Here is a 19,926-nt window from a genome sequence, read left to right as displayed (position 1 = left end):
CAATTTCACTTTTTAAATATAAATACCCCTGTAATACACAAGCTTAATGTATTCTAGTAAAGTTAGTCTGTAAACTAAGGTCAGTTTTGTTAGGTTGTTACAGCATTTAGATAGTTTATAATCTAGAAATAGACCGTGGCCATCTTAAGTGTGGGCATCATGAAGCCAGACTGTATGACTTCCTGGATTTCAGCTTTGCATATCTCGCACATGCTCAGTGCACAAGCAATGTAATAGGTTTCAGTCAGGTTTGCAAGGACTACTGGGAAACATGATGCCTATCCCAGAAACCCTTGCAAATAGCCTAGGCAAATAAGGAGGAGGAAGTAATGAAGGACTGCAAAATAAAGGTATTTACAAGCAACAAATTAAATAAAAATTGTCCATTCTGAACACTATGAGATTAGGGCATGCAGCACAGACAAACATAAAAAAATGGGTGGAACTCCACTTTAAGAACCATTCGGTATCAAAGCACTACCTTTTAAAACACAATAGAGATCCATCTAACACACTATTCCTGGGAATAGATAAATTCAAGCCCAATTGGAGGGGTAGCTCTCTGGTGAGAGAAATATCAAAGCTCGAAATGGCTTGGATACATCGCCTAAAATGTTATACACCTTATGGTCTCAATATTGACACCGACGTCAATGCGTTTATTAACAATGCTTGATGTCGGGTATGAATTGATGATGTATTCACTTTTTTTTTGTGGTTTATTTATTTATCTGTATAAGCCTTGTTTTTTTTACACCAGGATGGGAACTTTTTCAATATAATTCCCATTCCAATATTTAATTATCTATATATATTTTTATATATAGTTTTTAGATGCTTTGTCTTTTATATATTGTCACATTGAGTTTTTCACCAATTTATGGCTTTATTGCCATGTAATTGTTAACTCAATTAGGTTACAATTTCAGGTATTTCCCACTAAGGGTTAATACTCTTTTTTTCTCACATTCCAATTAAAGCGGGGGTTCACCCTGTTAAAAAAAAAAAAAAATGTTTTTTTTTATTATTCCATTACTTTCGGCATCGTAGCGCGAGCTACGGTATGCCGGTCCTAAATTTTTAATCCCCGTACTCACTGTGCTATCGTTGATTGAAGAATCCGGGGAATGGGCGTTCCTATGGTGAGAGAAGGTGATTGACGGCCGGCCCTGGCACGTCACGCTTCTCCGGAAATAGCCGAAATAGGCTTGGCTATTCACGGCGCCTGCGCATAGCCTGTGCGCAGACGCTGTGAATAGCCGAGACCTACTCCGGCTGTCTTCGGGGAGCGTGACGTGCCAGAGCCGGCCGTCAATCATCCTCCCTCTCCATAGGCACGCCCATTCCCCGCGGGAGTCGGATTCTTCAATCAACAATAGCACAGTGAGTACGGGGATTAAAAATTTAAGACCGGCATACCGTAGCTCGCGCTACGATGCCGAAAGTAATGGAATAATGGGGTGAAGGAGGGTGAACTACCGCTTTAAGCCTTTATATATATTTTTTAATACAGTTCCCTGTAATTCCACTAGAGGGCCTGTACATTTAGTTTGCCATTGTATGGCAATTTCACATTTTTGGCCACATAATATAGTTATTTAATTATAACATTTATTTTTATATATATTATCTAATGTTTTGTTTACCTTATATTTGTGTCAATTTCGTTTTGGCACGGATCTCCCTGTCTTTAAACTATATGGATACCCGTTCTTTATAGCGATTGTATCAGTTTCCCATTTCCAAAATGGAGTTTTGTGCATTTCCGGTTCATGGCGATCAAAGCGAGGCTTGGATATATTAAGTGGTGAATCACTGCAGAGCCCATTCCCATTGAAAACGTCAACGTATGGCGAAACGCGTCTGGGACGGCATGCAGTGACGTCACCGCGTTCACATGAGGAGGAAGGGCTCCTGTTACATGTCGGCCAGCATTTGTTTTTATTGCTCATTTTGCATTTCTATCTTGTAAGTAGCATTTTACCTCTTTAAAATAAACCAGTTTGTACCTACTACACCATGTTGCGGTCTCCTTCCCTACATGTTACACATCGTTGGGCTGCATGAGACGGCTAAAGGAGGAGTACTTCATATTAGATCTGTAAAAGATAAAAAGGAGTTGGCATATATTAGGGGAGGTCAGTTCCTCTCCAAATATAGGGATTTTTTGATGTGAGATGTGTTGCTCTTGGTATCCAAGGTAGGCGCACAAAACACAAGGTTTAAAGTAGTATCAAAAATAATTTAATCATGTAAATATAAATATAAAATATCATATTTCATACAGTCATTAATACAATGAGATATATATATGGTCAGAACCACAATTACATGAAAAACAGGGTATGGGGGAAATTGGTTATTTTAAGGAAGATTAATGCGGATTTAGCCAACTAGTTTCGCACTATGTGTGCTTCATCAGGGCTTGCATAATGTTCCTGTTCCTTTAATGCATGTAGCGGTCTGTGTATGACATAAAGATTCATCATTAATACAGATATAGTACAATAATTTAATATGTTTTATTTTAAACATTTGAAAAAATGTGTGTTTTTAACACATATATACATAAAGAGGGATATATAGTGCGCTTACCATTTCCGTTAAAAAGAGCTCCGAGAGCCGGGCAGAAAGGTCTGCCTAGAAATCTACAAAGAAGCACTGGATGCAATCAGGAGATTAGTTATTCCACTTATAATCAGTGGAAGCCAGATCCACTTGATTTTAGCAGGTGCGGACAATGAAATGTTTATGAGGATTTCCTCCCACAAAGAAGGAGAAGATACAGATGACAAAAAATGTATCTATATTCTTCCTAAAAGTAAGCAAAAAGATAAGGGTAATAGTAGAGAATATTGAAAAATATGTCTATAAATATATATTGTATAAATGAATTGTTAATGCATTTAATAGTAATGGAAAAGAGAATATCTAATGAAAGCTCAATGGAGATGTTTACCTCTATAGTAGCAAGGTTAAGCTTAGTGCTGCCAGATGGATCCACAGAGGTTCCCAATAGGTTCCCACAAAATTCTATTGATAAAAAATAAAATAATTACTTATTTTTTATCAATAGAATTTTGTGGGAACCTATTGGGAACCTCTGTGGATCCATCTGGCAGCACTAAGCTTAACCTTGCTACTATAGAGGTAAACATCTCCATTGAGCTTTCATTAGATATTCTCTTTTCCATTACTATTAAATGCATTAACAATTCATTTATACAATATATATTTATAGACATATTTTTCAATATTCTCTACTATTACCCTTATCTTTTTGCTTACTTTTAGGAAGAATATAGATACATTTTTTGTCATCTGTATCTTCTCCTTCTTTGTGGGAGGAAATCCTCATAAACATTTCATTGTCCGCACCTGCTAAAATCAAGTGGATCTGGCTTCCACTGATTATAAGTGGAATAACTAATCTCCTGATTGCATCCAGTGCTTCTTTGTAGATTTCTAGGCAGACCTTTCTGCCCGGCTCTCGGAGCTCTTTTTAACGGAAATGGTAAGCGCACTATATATCCCTCTTTATGTATATATGTGTTAAAAACACACATTTTTTCAAATGTTTAAAATAAAACATATTAAATTATTGTACTATATCTGTATTAATGATGAATCTTTATGTCATACACAGACCGCTACATGCATTAAAGGAACAGGAACATTATGCAAGCCCTGATGAAGCACACATAGTGCGAAACTAGTTGGCTAAATCCGCATTAATCTTCCTTAAAATAACCAATTTCCCCCATACCCTGTTTTTCATGTAATTGTGGTTCTGACCATATATATATCTCATTGTATTAATGACTGTATGAAATATGATATTTTATATTTATATTTACATGATTAAATTATTTTTGATACTACTTTAAACCTTGTGTTTTGTGCGCCTACCTTGGATACCAAGAGCAACACATCTCACATCAAAAAATCCCTATATTTGGAGAGGAACTGACCTCCCCTAATATATGCCAACTCCTTTTTATCTTTTACAAATTTTGATGGGATTGTGAGTGACTGTTGCTCGAGAGGAAGTCATTCATTCACTTACATAATGTATTTCTTCATATTAGATCTGGTCATATCCCGCCGTGGATTCCGTATTAGCTGTGGTCTGTGTTTATTCCTGATCCATCCTATGCTGTGATCCTACACTCTGGAGTATCCTGTTGTGGATTTTAAATAACGCTGTTATTTAATTACCCTCTGGTAAGCCTCAGTCCATGTGGTGGCGGCTCACATAATCATCAGTGCACTGGGTGTTGTTTGTCCTGGATTTCATCGTTTGGACATTCTTTATTATTACAATTTTTTTTACCTATGTTCATTCACTAAGGACTTGATTGTTACCTATGCTGGCGCGATCTTTTCTTTTTTCTATTTATGCTTGTGTTAGGTCACGTGATCCCTGCCTTCTATATATTTTTCATACATTTTTATCACATTTGGGTTAGCGCAATTTTTTCTGTTTTAGGTAAGGAAATTAGTAGGTAGTGAAATAATAACAGAACTTGGTAACTGAAAGTTTGCACATAGAACACACTGGAAAAGCTTCTTCTTTAATCACTTCCATACAGCGCCTATTCTGGCACTTCTCTCCTTCATGTAAAAATCATAATTTGTTTGCTAGAAAATAACTCAGAACCCCCAAACATTATATATATATATATATATATATATATATATATATATATATATATATATACATATATATATATATATATATATATATATATATATATATATTAGCAGACACCCTAGGGAATAAAATGGCGGTCATTGCAACTTTTTATCTCGCACGGTATTTGCGCAATAATTTTTCAAATGCCTTTTTTTGGGGGAAAAAAACGATTTCATGAATTAAAAAATAACAAACAGTAACGTTATCCCAATTTTTTTGTATAATGTGAAAGATGTTACGCCGAGTAACTAGATACCTAACATGTCACGCTTTAAAATTGTGCACACTGATGGAATGGCGCCAAACTTCGGTACTTAAAAATCTCCATAGGCAACGCTTAATTTTTTTTTACAGGTTACCAGTTTAGAGGTACAAAGGAGGTCTAGTACTAGAATTATTGCTCTCACTCTAACGCACGCGGCAATACCTCACATGTGTGGTTTGAACAGCGTTTACATATGTGGGCTGGACTTACGTGCACATTCGCTTCTGAGCGCAAGCTACTGGGGACAGGGGCATTTAAAAAAAAATATATATTTTTTTTTACTTTTTTTTTATTTATTTTTACACTTTTTTTTTTTATCACTTTTATTCCTATTACAGGTAATGCAAACATCCCTTGTAATAGGAATAGTGTGTGACAGGTCCTCTTTATGGACAGATCATATATTGGGTCAATAAGACCCCACATCTCTCCTCCAGGCTGGGAAGCATGAGATCGGGATTTTTTTTTACCGATCTCATGCTTTCAGCCACGATTGCGGCTTTGTTTACTTCCGGTGTATTGTTACATTCTGCTCCCCATCACAGATTGCTCCGGAAGTGACGTTCTGTCGCCGCCATCTTGCTACACCCCACACCATTGCACAGTAATGATAGAGTGAGAAGGGGGCAAGCGGCCATTTTCTTACACCCACTGGAGTTTTAGATTTCACAAGTATTTTCAACACAAAACGGAGCTTATATGCTAAAATACAGTGGTTTGTAAATCCGATGGACTGTTTACATGTTAAATGTGACAATCAGAGGTGTTCTGTCACATTAGCAACCATGTAAGGTCAGCAGGTTTGCTGCTGCGTTTAAAATTCAACATGTAAACAGTCCGTCGGATTTCCAAATACTGTATTTAAGCATATAAGCTCCGTTTTGTGTTGAAAATACTTGTGAAATCTAAAACTCCCGTGGGTGTAACAAGATGTACGCTTGCCCCCTTCACACTCTGTCATTACTGTGCATGAGTGTGGGGTGTAGCAAGATGGCGGCGACAAAACTTCACTTCTGGAGCATTCTGTGATAGGGAGCGGAATGTGACACTATACCGGGTACCCGGGCGTGATGTCATAACGACGCACCTGGGCCTCCGACGGTCATAGAGATGACCGGTGACCATCTGGTCACCGGAAATCTCTATGCTCTTCATCCGGCGGCAGCCGATTCGTTCTCCAGGCCTCTGATGGCCTTCAGGTCTGGTGTGGATTTTAAGGGGAACTCCACCCCAAATTTAAAAAAAAAAATGTCATGGAGTTCCCCCAAAAATTCACACCAGACCCCTTATCCGAGCACATTAACCTGGCCGGCCGCAGAAAAGAGGGGGGGACAGAGTGCGGCCCCCCCTCTCCTGAACCGTACCAGGCCACATGCCCTCAACATGGGGAGGATGTCCCCATGTTGATGGGGACAAGATCCTCATCCCCACAACCCTTGCCCGGTGGTTGTGGGGGTCTGCGGGCGGGGGGCTTATCAGAATCTGGAAGACCCCTTTAACAAAGGGGACCCCCAGATCCTGCCCCCCCCCTATGTGAATTGGTAATGGGGTACATTGTACCCCTACCATTTCACGAAGCAAGTGTAAATAGTTAAAAAAAAAACACACACACACCGTAGAAAAAAGTCCTTTATTAATAAAAAATAAATAAAAAAAATCCAGCAGTGACACTCGTTCCCGGCTTCCTGCTCCAACGTTGTCTGTATCCAGCGACGGGTGCAGGTGATCTCCGGTCCAGCGATGAGAAGATCCATCCATCCAGAGCGCAGCATCGTTGACCTCCTCTCACCGCTGGACACAGCCCAGCTAATGAGCGGCTGAAGCTGTGACATTTCTTATATGGGGGAGGCGGGGCCACCTGTCACGTGACCCCGCACCCTCTGACGCACCCTCTGCTACGTCACTGGGGAAGCCCAGTCTTCCCCCTTGCTGGGCTTCCCCAGTGACGTAGCAGAGGGTGCGTCAGAGGGTGCGGGGTCACGTGACGGGTGGCCCCGCCTCCCCTATATAAGAAAATCACAGCTTCAGCCGCTCATGTGTCCAGCGGTGAGAGGAGGTCGGCGATGCTGCGCTCTGGATGGATGGATCTTCTCATCGCTGGACCGGAGATCACCCGCACCCGTCGCTGGATACAGACAACGTTGGAGCAGGAAGCCGGGAACGAGTGTCACCGCTGGATTTTTTTCTTTTTTTTTATTAATAATGGACTTTTTTCTACGGTGTGTGTGTGCTTTTTTTAACTATTTACACTTGCTTCGTGAAATGGTAGGGGTACAATGTACCCCATTACCAATTCACATAGGGGGGGCAGGATCTGGGGGTCCCCTTTGTTAAAGGGGTCTTCCAGATTCTGATAAGCCCCCCGCCCGCAGACCCCCACAACCACCGGGCAAGGGTTGTGGGGATGAGGCCCTTGTCCCCATCAACATGGGCACATCCTCCCCATGTTGAGGGCATGTGGTCTGGTACAGTTCAGGAGAGGGGGGGCGCACTCTGTCCCCCCCTCTTTTCTGCGGCCGGCCAGGTTAACGTGCTCGGATAAGGGGTCTGGTGTGAATTTTTGGGGGAACTCCACGCCATTTTTTTTTTAAATTTGGGGTGGAGTTCCCCTTAAAATCCACACCAGACCTGAAGGGTCTGGAATTGATATTTGGGGGGAACCCCACATAATTTTTTTTTAAATTGACGGCGGGGTTCCCCTTAATATCCATTCCAGACCTGAAGGGCCTTGTAATGGAATTTGGGGAGACCCCCACGCTAATTTTTTTTTATGAATGAATTCGCTCTGAATTGCCAGAGCCGACAATTCATTATAGCCGCAAAGCCGGTTTTAAAAGACTTTTTTTCCTTTCAGAAATGACACTTTGTGCAGAGACAGTTTTATGTACGGTAAACATGCGCTATTTCACATGCTAACTTTACACCCCCCTAGGTAGGAAATTTAAAGTAATATTTCACTTTTATTATTTCACTTTTAGCATTAATAAATTCACTGCTCCCGAAAAAACAGCAGTTTTTAAACCTTTTTTTTGCATTGATACATGTCCCCTGGGACAGGACCCAGGTCCCCAAACACTTTTTAGGACAATAACTTGCATATTAGCCTTTAAAATTAACACTTTAGATTTTAAATGTTCGAGTCCCATAGGCTTTAACAGGGTTCTAAAGTTCACACAAACATTTGGTGTGTTCGCAAGTTCTGGTGCGAACCGAACAGGGGGGTGTTCGGCTCATCCCTACTCACAAGGGAAAGCCTGGTAGATATAGGCAGAAGGCAACCAATGATCTGGTGGCTATGGAAGGAGTACAGGTCACCATCAGCATAGAGATCTTGTGGGACATTCCTTGTTTTGTACAGTGCAGCCAGAAGTGAGGTGTCCTCAAGCTGTTCAATTCTACAGTTTACTGGGGCATCTCATGCTCCCTCTCCCTATGCCAGTTCATTGTTCTCAACAAAAAAACTAAAATAAACCCCTAGACTTTTATTTGGAGTCGGTGGAAGAGTGCAGGAAATGCTGTGTGTGCTCTAAGGGGGAAACATTCACCAGAAGCTCTTTAGGGGGTATGCTACAGGTAGAACCCACATCAGTTTGTTTTTTGCTGTCTGTGTTCCCTTCTCCTCCTCCTTTTCTGTATGTAGCAAACCCCCGAGGGAGCTGCTTTTGTTTGTTCAGTCCGTTACTCTGCCTTTCAACCCCAATGAACTGCCCCTCTGGCACACCTAGCAATGTGATTAATGGAATAACTCAGCAGGAATACACAACACAGTTCTTCTTGTAGTTTACTTGAAGAAATTTAAAATTTAAAACTCAGGTTAATATTAGTCAGCCAGGATCTGTGTAAGTACCCAGGACTTGGTTGAAACAGTTTAAAGAAAACAGGAACACTGTGCAAACTACGAAAGCAATATGTAACAATATGTACAAATTAAATAGGCTCCCCAATAACTTTTGGTGTGTGGGATGCTGTGGCTAAAGGGGAACCCCAGGCCGGCCTACGATGCTTCTAGTACACACCCAGTGTACTAGAAGCTTTGCATTTTATTATCTTCACCGGCAATGTAGGAGCTCTGTGGACAATATTTGGATGTGGTATTCTATGAAAAGCATGAAAGGTTCCTGGGCAAAGCCCCCTCACTAAATCCTGTACACAGTCAGCGGTCCTCCCCTGGGAGATCGATCGATCTTAGATGCAGGTGTGTCACAGTGACATTCAGTCCTTGCGCTGTTACAGGGTGTCCTTTTTTTCAGCATGGACAGTCTGTTCCTCTGGGCTGGAGCTGCATGAACAATCTGTTCCTCAGGGCTGGAGTTGCAGGATGTATGCCCCTTGGTAGGCCGCGATTCCACACTCACATGTGGAGATGCTCTCCTGATGGGGTGCAGGCAAAAAGAGGCTCTGGCCTAGTTCCTCTGGCTTTTTATCTCTTCTCCCACAGTCCTTTGCTGCTATCTGATTGGCTCAGGCTCTTCCAATAGGGAGTTTACAGACAACCTCCAATAGGGAGCTTACAGACAAGCAGTTCTGAGTGTCTGTGTGTGAACAGAGAAAGGGGGGTGAAAAAGCCCATGCTGCTGCAGCAGACAGTTGTCCCCTAATAGATTAGATCAGTCTGGAGAAGTACCTGCTACATGTAGATGTAACAGGAAGTGGTAGGACATTTGTAAAAAGTGAGGGGTATTCCCTTTTCAACAGAACAAGTTTCCACAATGGAAGGATTCCCCTCACCTTTTGTTCTGGTTGTCACTCTCGCCTGTACTGTGCTTCAACGCTGGGTCCTCAGAACATGGCAGCAACTAGTCATATCGCTTAGCAATCAAGCAACTTGTTGCCAAGCTAGCCGTTGAGTCCCCGGTGTATTCTATACCTCCAATGCCTATGTACCTCCTGAGCCTCCTGTGTTCAGAGCACTAGTGTGCACTCTAACGTTCTTCATTCTCTATTATTCCTGTGAATGTGACCTTTGTGCCTCCGTAGACTCTTGCAAACTAGTGCTCCTAGAGATTCTTGCATCCTGGTGCATTCCTGTGACCCCAGATTTCTGGTGCTTCTGCCACCTCTGTGACCCCTGTGTATCTCCAGGACTGCAGTTTTTTCTGTGATCCCAGAGACTCAGTGACCAAAGTGTTTCCTGAAACCCCCAACTTTTGGTATCCAGTGACCTCAGAGTATCCTGTGTCACCCAAGGGTACTTGGGTATCCAGTATTATTCTGTGACTCCATTGTGCTATGTCTGCCTCTGTCACACCTGCATCTCCACAGATATGCTACCCCAATTCCTGGACTCACCCACTAGTATATACAGGCTCCTGTCTGTGGCATTGGCAAAAACTAACAACTCTTTGAATTTGTCCTCACTGCCTGTCTGTGACAATAGTTGCCATGAGAAAGGGTAAGGGCTCTATCACCCAGGCGGCCAGGTAAAAACCCAACCACCCACCTACATTCTGCCATTTCAGCCAGTATGCTTTACTCTTTGGCTGCAGCAATTTTAACTCGACTAGCAAAGTTAGACTGGCAGCACCAACTGTCAAACACTGTCATTAAAGTCAATCGGAGTGGGGGGTGTGGCCAAGAGCAGCATTTGGGAGGACGTGCATCACGGAGCTCCCGCACTGATCCTCCAACGATCCTCTTCCCAGCCAGCTACAATGCCCGGAATCGGGCCGAATCCAGCTCAGGTACTCTCCTAGACATCCCCGGAGGCATCAGCGGCACTTGCAGGAGCCATGCTAACCCAAAAGCAGACAGAGACCGGAGCGCCGGAAATCCAACATGGCGCTGCGGCTCCTCTATCACAGTGCATACGAGGCATGGAGAAGGTGAAGAATGCGGGTAAGCCGCCCAAGGCCACCAGAAGGACAGGGAAAGGCCCCCCAAGGGATATGCTTTACTACGCCCAGAAGTTAGCGGGCTTGGTGGCACATGGTAGAGGGGAGGATATGCTAGCAACCCCTGCAGCCTTCCGTACACAGGCAGATGATGAGGCCGGCACAACGGGCCCTGCAGCTTCACCTAGTCAGAGCCTGCCAGACATGGAGGAAGAGACTGAGGATGCTGATCAACCTTCCCTAGCAGACATACTGCGAGCGGTGCACAAGTGCACAGCCTCAGTGCATACCCTGCAGGAACAATTTGGAGGCCTAAAGGAAGAACTTGGGTTAATTAGGCATGATTTTCAGAAAACAAGGGAGCGTACTACGGTGACAGAAGGCCGCATTAGTGAGCATGAAGATAAACTGACGCCACTACTGAGAGACACGCAAATAACTGCCAGAATCGCCAAAGCGAACTAACTTAAATCAGACGACATCGAAAATCATTTAAGGCGCAACATTATTCGCATAGTGGGGCTCCCAGAGAAGACGGAGGGGAGGGACTCCACTGAATTTGTTGAACAATGGCTTCAACCAATGGCTTCTATAGGTGTTCGGGAACAAAGTGTTTACCCCGCTGTATTCAGTGGAGCAGGCGCATAGAGTACCACCCAGACCCCTCCCGCCAGGGAGCCAGCCACGCACCATGATAGCCAGGCTACTCAACTTTAAGGACAAAGAGATTGTGCTCCGGCAGGCAAGGGAGCGGCGCAATGTTCAGTTTAATGGGGCCTGCATCTCTTTTTACCCCGGTGGAGATACAGAAACGCTGAGCTAGATTCACTGATGTTAAAAAAAGGCTGCAACGGCTCCGTGCCACATACACCATGCTGTTCCCGGCAAAACTCCGGATTACAGCAGGTGGCCAGTCTCACTTTTTTGAGTCAGTAACTGATGCATCCTTATGGCTGGACGCCAATGAGCATATTGTCCGACAAGCGGGTAGAGGAGCAGCAGAGGGGGGTTGATCAGATGTCCCTGAGATTCCCGGACACACACAGGACATTTTCACCACGTTTGGCTGGGAAGCCACGACCTACTGACAATCCACCAGCGTTGAGAGCAAGTGAATCTACCCAAAAAGCAGTTCAGAGACTTTTTTAGTCTTGCCCTTCCAGAAGTTTAACCCAAGCAGTACTTGGAGTTTTGGGTCCAGTTGGTTTGAATGACCCGGATTTTTTCTTTGTTTTTCCTGTTCTTTATCCATTTGTTTCTACAACCCCACCTTTTGCCCTGCAGAGTGGAGGACTTTCCCTTAACGCATTGGGACTCTGCCACCCCCTACACAGGAAACGGGGTGTATTATTTACCTGTTTTACTCCTTTCTTTGTTCCCCTTTTTTTTACAAATCTAAGGGAGAACGTAGATTTTGGGTCCAAGGACCACGGCTCTTCGAATGCTCTACCCACGACCATCCGCTTGGAAGAAAACCATTGGGCTTTTAGGAAAAAACTAAAGACCCACCTCTTCTGAAAGACCTGTACGACTCTGGATGCCAAGCGCCTTGAGGCGATTAAGTTCGCATTTGTTGCGCTATACAAGTTACTCACTCACTCATATACTATTATTACAGCTACAGCTCCAGACTGAACCAGCAGGCTCGCAGGAGGGACTTTGTTGCAAGAGGATCTCTTATCCATGCATTCTGGCTTAACTTATTCCCCTCCCATGAACGGGCGGCGCCATGAGGATCATTCTGACTTGGGGTTGACCTGGGAGACGTTTTAAATCGTTTCTCAGGGGAATCCTGATTACAGAGGTCATAGGCATTAAATCCAAAACAAATTACATCAGAGGGCAGACTAACCAGATGTTGAGCAGGCTGGAAGCAGAATTTATCTGATACAGCTAGGAAAGCGTGGCTGGCTGCTCAGGAGGCAGTTGATTGGATCACAAGGGAGGCGGCAGACAGGAAGAGGTTTTTCAATAAACAGGCCTTCTATGAGAAGGTCGAGCAGACAGGTTGTTTGCTGGCTAAAATAGTAAAGCCCTTACAAATGTCTCCATCCATTGGTGCGCTGTGTACTGAGGGAGGGAGGCTGGTAAACACCCCTAGGCTTATTATAAAGGAACTACTCTGACTTGTATAGATCTCTGGTTTATTCGACCACTGACCTACAGGAAAAATTGCAGGGAATTGAGCTGCCTGGTCTGTCGATTTCTCAGAGGGCACTCTTGGACTCCCCAATTAAACTTGAGGAATTACAAGAAGCTCTTAGCCTCTTCCCGAACTCTAAGGCTCCTGGGGATGATGGTCTTTCCATGGAAGTTTTTAAACAATATGGGGGAGTAATCCTGTCGGGTCGGTTTAAAAGTTCTTAATTATGCTAGAGAGTGCCAGTACCTGCCTGACTCCATGACTAGAGCTAGTATTGTACTCCTTTTAAAACCGGTGTAAGGGTTTAGCTCGGTAGCGGGGTGTGTGACCCCTTGGTTGGGTTCACCACACACTGAATTCATACAGACTGGCAGTCGAAGACAGTTGAAAACAACGTTTTTTTGGGTTTATTCTTCCAACTTGCTGAAAGACAATTGCAAGCATCCAAACAGCACAAACAAAATGAAAACATAAAATAAACTCTGGCCACTGTGGGCGTCTACCTTCCACACAGGTACCTTCCACACAGGAACCTATTTAAAGAGTCTGGCTCAGCCTAGTGCCGGCCAGACAGTGCTGGACATATAGCAGAAAACAATAGTCTTTTGATTTTTATCACACAGAAAAATCCTTCTTCTCACCTCCTCAGAAGACTTTTTTAATGCTGCTCTCCTTACTCACAAAGCCTCAGGAATGATCCAGCAACAAAGTGGTAATCCTCTGGCCTACTTATAGAGGCCTTAATTGCCTCATTCTGAACAGCTGAAGTTTTTCAATGGCCTTTAGCCTTTCTCTGGCTACGGTTGTAGCCGACGCCCGATAACAATCTGTGTATCGTCTAAACAAGGCAGAAATGTATGTCCCATCAGTGACAACACCCACAGATTTACCTGACTTCCTGTCACACCGGGTAAGGATCCACTTGACCCTGGCTCATACAGACCAATATCACTCTTACAGAGCGACATTAAAATCCTAGCAACGGTCCTGGCCCTGCGACTTAACAGGGTCATCTCCTCTATTATTCACTCGAACCAATCAGGCTTAATGCCCCAAAAATCCACGGCCATCAACCTCCGTAGACTTTACCTGAATCTCCAGACGCAGTCGTAAAACATGGGGAATAAGGCCTTACTATCACTAGATGCTCACAAGGCGTTTGACAGCATTGAATGGGGGTACCTCTGGGCTGTCATGGACAAATTTAGCTATGGCGAAAGGTTCCTGTCATGGGTAAAGCTGCTGTACTGCTTGCCGAGGGCGGTCATTGGGGAGGGACGGGACACATTTCTGAACCTTTTACCCTGCATAGGGGCACTCGACAGGGGTGCCCACTGTCCCCACTCCTCTTCGCTATCACCATCGAGCCTATGGCAGCCTTGATTAGAGCAAACCAGAAAGTGAGAGGATTTCAATATGGGGGGATTCAGGAGAAACTCGTGTTATACGCCGACGACACCATGCTACTTCTAGGGGACATGGACGAATCCCTAAAGCTAGCTATGGCAGTGGGTGTCAGGTTTGGGACCTACTCAGGTCTTGTCATTAATTGGACCAAGTCCTCACATCTGCTGCTAATCCGGGCAGCGGGGAGCGGACGATACACAAGGTACCAGTTGTAGTGGCAAAATAGGTTGTATGCAGAGCAAACAGCCATTCTGCCTGTGCTAATAAGCACACACTTCATCTTATTGAAAAAATCCATCTTTAACTATATGTTCACTTACCATTCATTCGATCTGCCATTCATTCAAGTCAAGAGACATCACCAACCAAACTATTCATTTCAGCTCCCAGCAAACACTTCTCGCCGACACCCTCACAGGCTGTTTTTATTAAAATCCCAGCAGGAAGTGATGTCACAGCATGTGACCTCCCCCATAGGAAGTGAGCTCACAGGGTGTGAGCTCCACCCAGCAGATGCCCATATATGGATTTGACAACACAGGATGTGATAATACATGATAACCCTTCCAACAGGGATATTTAAATACATACAATACATGAATACAATATAATACAACAACAACATGATACGATACAATAACAGTACGATACAATAATAATACAATAACCAATGAACACGGTTCCTGATGAGGGGAGCTTATCTGCAGGTGCATGCTCGTACCACCATATTTATGTTGATCAGACACAGAGGCATCTGAAATGTCCACAACACAGTGTCTACCAGTTTTAAGTATCTAGGAGTCCAGATGACCTCAGAACCGTGTGGTTTTATCCCACTTAACCTGACCCCACTACTAAATAGAATCCGAGCCAAAATATGGTCCCGTGCTATGGAGGTGCCCCAAGCTTCACTTATTCTTTACAGGGGTTTTAGCCACAGTTAACGGAGTGTATCAGACTACCATACCCACTGACCCCAAACCGCGCATACTTGGGATCTTAGACGACATTCCCATGGAAGACAATTCTAAACAGGACATAACTAGGGCCCTGTTTCAGGCCCGCAAGCTGATCCTTTGACATTGGAAGGCGGTTGAGCCACCAACATTGAGGGAATGGATTTCCCAAATGGGTGACACCATAAGATTGGAGAAATATATCTATCAACATAGGGGCCGCATGGGGAAGTTTGATAGACTGTGGGCACCTTGGTTGGATACCCCCGGCCTGTCCCTGGTTGATCTGGTGATGGATCGACTGTTGAGGTAGAAGGTGGGTGAGTGAGTGAAACACCAAGAGGGCGGAGACTATAACTCACTTAACGTATGCGTATCAGACTATAGTGCGGACATACGGATGAGCAGGTCCTTTAGAAGATTTGCCTGAATAAGAGATGGTAGTGGATGCTATGAGTAATGTATGAATATACCTCTTGCGATGTTAATTGAACTGTATGACTAGGTCTGTGCCTTAAATTTGAGCTGTAAAGTCTTTCTATTTGTTTTCTAATAAACATCTTTGATTTAAAAAAAAAAAAAAATTCAATCTGAGTGGACTGCAAACATAAGCCAAACGCTTAGCTCAGGATTGTGGTGCGATATACAAGGTCCCCCAGTCAAACAAAAAAATAAATACATTTTATAATCAGCAGGTTCACTTCTTAAATGCTTGCAGCCCCAATCAACTGCTTTTCAGAGGGCAGTCCCCTATAAGAAAGTGCCCTAATACTACCTAGTGGGGACATAGCAATATAAAATTTGCAGGTGTTCTAATACTTCCCTATTGTATCCTTAACACCCCCCCCCCCCAAAAGCGTTCCGCCTATGCATAGATTTTTAACCATGTCAAGGGTGTTGCAGGTGTTGCAGGTTTTAGGCTTACGACTAAAAAAAAAAAAAAAAAAAGAAACATTTTTTTTTTACTCATCTGGAAATGCCTGTTGCTATGCGGTCCCACGAAATCTGCCTTCGAAACCACCTAAGATTCTGACATCTCCCTCTAATGCTCCTGGGAAATGTGTGTCATCATTTCCCAGGAGGCAGTGCGCTGTCCAATTATCACTCCCCATCCAAGACTTCCAGGAAGTAAGTGCCTGTAGGCTTCACAATGCCCACAAGCAAAATGACAACGGTGTAGATTTAGTTTTATAAACTATCTTTTTTGAATATCTTAGCGGATCCGCGGCGGATTGTAAAATAGTAAGTGACCAGATTTATATTATAAAAACGCAGGATGAAAGGACATACATTTAAAAAATGCTAATTGTGGTTGGAACTCCGCTTTAACAATCAGAAAAACTGTAACACAAAGGTTTGTAACTTGCTTTTATTTCTCTTTCTAGGATGACCAATGACACTGCTACAGGTAAGACCTATTTTAGTGGTTTGATAAACTGAGCTTGTTAGATAATGCTGAAAATTGTAAGCATGTGCAACCCAAGAAGATCAGTTAGCTATAACGTTATAGGATAAAAAAAGATAAAAAGATACTGTGACTGGCTACCCTGCTTTGAGGTAACATATGGTAAAACACACAGCACCCCAATGTACAAGTAGAGTAGGTGACAACATATCTGCACAGCACCGTGCACACTGCATTAAACATGAAAGACGCAGATCCAGGTCTGTCGTCTTGCATTGGTAACCTACCCTAAATAAATGGTGCTTAATGCACCACTTAAAGCGGGGGTTCACCCAAAAAAACTATTCTAACATTACATTGAGCCGAGTTGTGATAATGACATTATGCTGACCTTTTTAATGTTATTGCCGTACATACCGTTTTATCTATATTTTCACAAACCCAAATGCCACAGTGTGTATTTACATGCAATACAAAATGCCTAGAAAAAGCTGTATTTTTTTTTCTCCTGCCCATGTGCAGAGATCCCCCCCCCCCCCCCCCCCCGCTGAGCAGGCTGATCCACTTTGCTTAAGGGGGTCTCTGCTTACCAAAGCCCCCACTTACATCAGAGTCCCCCTTTACATTACAGTCCACAGAGTTTTCCCTTAAATTATTGTGCTCAGAGGCTGGTGATATAAGCGAGGAAGGGAGGGATGCTTCGCTCGCCATAGGTGGCGGCTTGGGCCCTGGAGCTCCGCCACAGTGGCCAGCAAGCAAGGCTTACTAGCCTGTGCTATACATTCACATAGGCTGGCAGAGCATGCTAGGACTTGTAGTGCACCACACAAGCGGAAACCCCAGCGGGCTGCTGTGTTGGTAGAGGGGCTCTGGAGTTGACAACACTCTCTATTCAGTCCCCTCAGTGACTGAACCACCTGTGTGCTGCTTTGTTTTCAATCCCTGAGAGAAGAAGGGCTGTCCTGGAGAGCTGTGAATTCCCTGTGGAGGGTTGCAGCATCCATGGTACAAGCTGGCCTTTCCTCCACTATTTACCTGTTGGCTGATGGACTTTGCAAGGCACAAAGCCACCAGGGAGTGCAATGTGGGTGGGGCCATGGGGACACACAGGGGGGTGGGAGGAGTAGACCCTGCTCTCTTTCCACTTGCATGTCCATGCAAGGAGGGGGGTGGACTGTCAGTACGGGGTCTGGGCAGTGTGATACAGAGTGTAATAGACACTCTCTGCTCACAACTGCAGCCAGCACCCATAGAGCAATATCCCGGGCTTTTGGGCCCCCCCACAGTGGCAGGACTCAAGGGCCCAGTCACAAGTTTGACTGCTGCGATCCTGGTAGATCCGCCACAACCTTGCTCCCAGTCCCAATTCATCATTCCCAATATAAACCCTAAAAATAAGAACCCCTAGACTGTTTTCTGAGCCAGTGTAAGAATAAAGTAAATTCTGTAATTCTGTATGCCTCACTGTGTGTGCTCTAAGTAGGGAAATAGGATTGTATTCATTAGTGGCTCCTACGGGGGTGCGCTACATACAGTAAATGCACCCTAAGATAAAAGATACCAATTTTTTTTTTTGGTTACACTAAAAAACGGAGATAAGATTCTGTGATAAAAGCAATTTGTGACTATTTTGGTATTCTGAGTACAGCAGGTCCTCAAAACCAATAACTGTGTTATATATTTGTAGATTACAGCTGGGAAGTTAAAGCCAATGACAAACAATACCATGAAAAAAACAAGAAACCGGGATTTCTTTGCTTCAAGAAGAGGAAATACTGTGTAAGTTGAAAGTTGTTTGTAGGAACATTGCTTTTTAGGATATTTAGTGGGACTCTATAATCCCTTTCAAATTATATGTACAGTATTCAAATGTGATCAGCTTGAAGTGAAGCTTCTCTCCAAGTGCTGTGATCAGGAGTTCTCCATGTTACATTATTGGCCAGACTCTGTTTTGAATAGGGGGTCTAGAGCAACCATTTCTCAACTTTCTTACCCTAGAGAAGTGGTCTTAACACTGTAGTCCTCTGCTTGCCTTTATATAGCCCTTAGGGCACTGGTCCACCCACTCATATGAGGCAATGATCTTTCCACAAACACCAACAATAAGGCTCCACTGACCACAACGATAGGGTATAATTCCTCTAAAAGACAACAATGATCGGGCAAAATTGATCCCACTAATACCAATGATGGAGTACTATTCTCTTACTGACCACATACAGGCATTATATATTTTTTTATTATTATTATTATTATTATTCTATTGACCACCAAGCCTATGACATTATCCACTCCCACTAATCCTGGGACATTTTCTACTCCCACTGGCCAAGGTCCAGCCACACTAAAGTCTAAATGACCGTAATCTGGCCCTTTTTTATAGAAAGTTTGAAGACCCTTGTCCTAGAGCAAACCTTGAAATTTCAGGTCTTTTCCCCATTTTAGGGAATCCACAATTTGAACTGGGATTGAAGAAGGGACCCTTCAGTAGACTGGTAGAACAGGGGTTGTTTCAAGCTTCCCATTTTGTGAAGACGGGAGAGTGGCCTACGTTGCAGGAGATGATGAGGGGAGACACACCCTATCAGTTAGATATGTTGAGGGCACTGCAATTACAGCACTTCTTGAACACACTGAATATTAGTGTTGCTCACGAATATTCGCATTGCGAATATTCGACTCGAATATAGCATATTCGAGAAATCGCGCTATATTTCGAAATTCGCGGTGAATATTCGCAATTCCGAATATTCGATTTTTTACAATTTTTTTTTTGAATCAGATCACATCCTAGATATCTCCATCGACGTCTAAAAGCATTGCTGGTATCATTAGAGACCCTGGGCCGAGTAGCTGAAGCGTTCATTGAATTTTCCAGAAAGATCGCAATGCGATTATTCGGCAAACGCAATATCGCGCGATTATTTTCCTCGCCCCGATCTTCCGCATCAGAGCGATTTTTACAGTTTCATTTTTAAAACAGATCACATCCTAGTGATCTCCATAGACGTCTGAAAGCATTGCTGGTATGATTAGAGCCATTGGGCAGAGTAGCTGAAGCGATCATTTTATATTGCCGAATAATCGCAATGCGAATATTCGGCAATAGGAATATTGCGCGATTATTTGCTCCGCCCTTTTGCATCAGAGCCAATCAGAGTTCTCCTTCCACACTCGTCACAGGTTAGCAACCAATAGGAACCTGCCTGCATGGACATTATAT

At 43.6% G+C, this 19,926-nt stretch overlaps 1 protein-coding gene across 2 annotated transcripts in view; it reads left to right on the top strand.

Moving 5' to 3' along the window:
• LOC120909279 (phospholipid-transporting ATPase IK-like) overlaps positions 1-19,926 on the top strand; it is a 232,230-nt gene that overhangs the window by 38,532 nt on the left and 173,772 nt on the right. For both annotated transcript variants that reach the window (XM_040321017.1, XM_040321018.1), the window contains 2 exons: positions 16,684-16,706; positions 18,391-18,482. In XM_040321017.1, coding sequence (XP_040176951.1) covers positions 16,685-16,706; positions 18,391-18,482 — 114 coding nt within the window. In that variant the 5' untranslated portion in view covers position 16,684. The remainder of the gene's footprint in view (positions 1-16,683; positions 16,707-18,390; positions 18,483-19,926) is intronic.

This window comes from Rana temporaria, chromosome 8 (genome assembly GCF_905171775.1).
Source record: "Rana temporaria chromosome 8, aRanTem1.1, whole genome shotgun sequence".
Lineage (NCBI taxonomy): Eukaryota > Metazoa > Chordata > Amphibia > Anura > Ranidae > Rana > Rana temporaria.
Note: the sequence above shows the minus strand (reverse complement) of the source record. Positions and strands in the feature narration are given on the sequence as shown.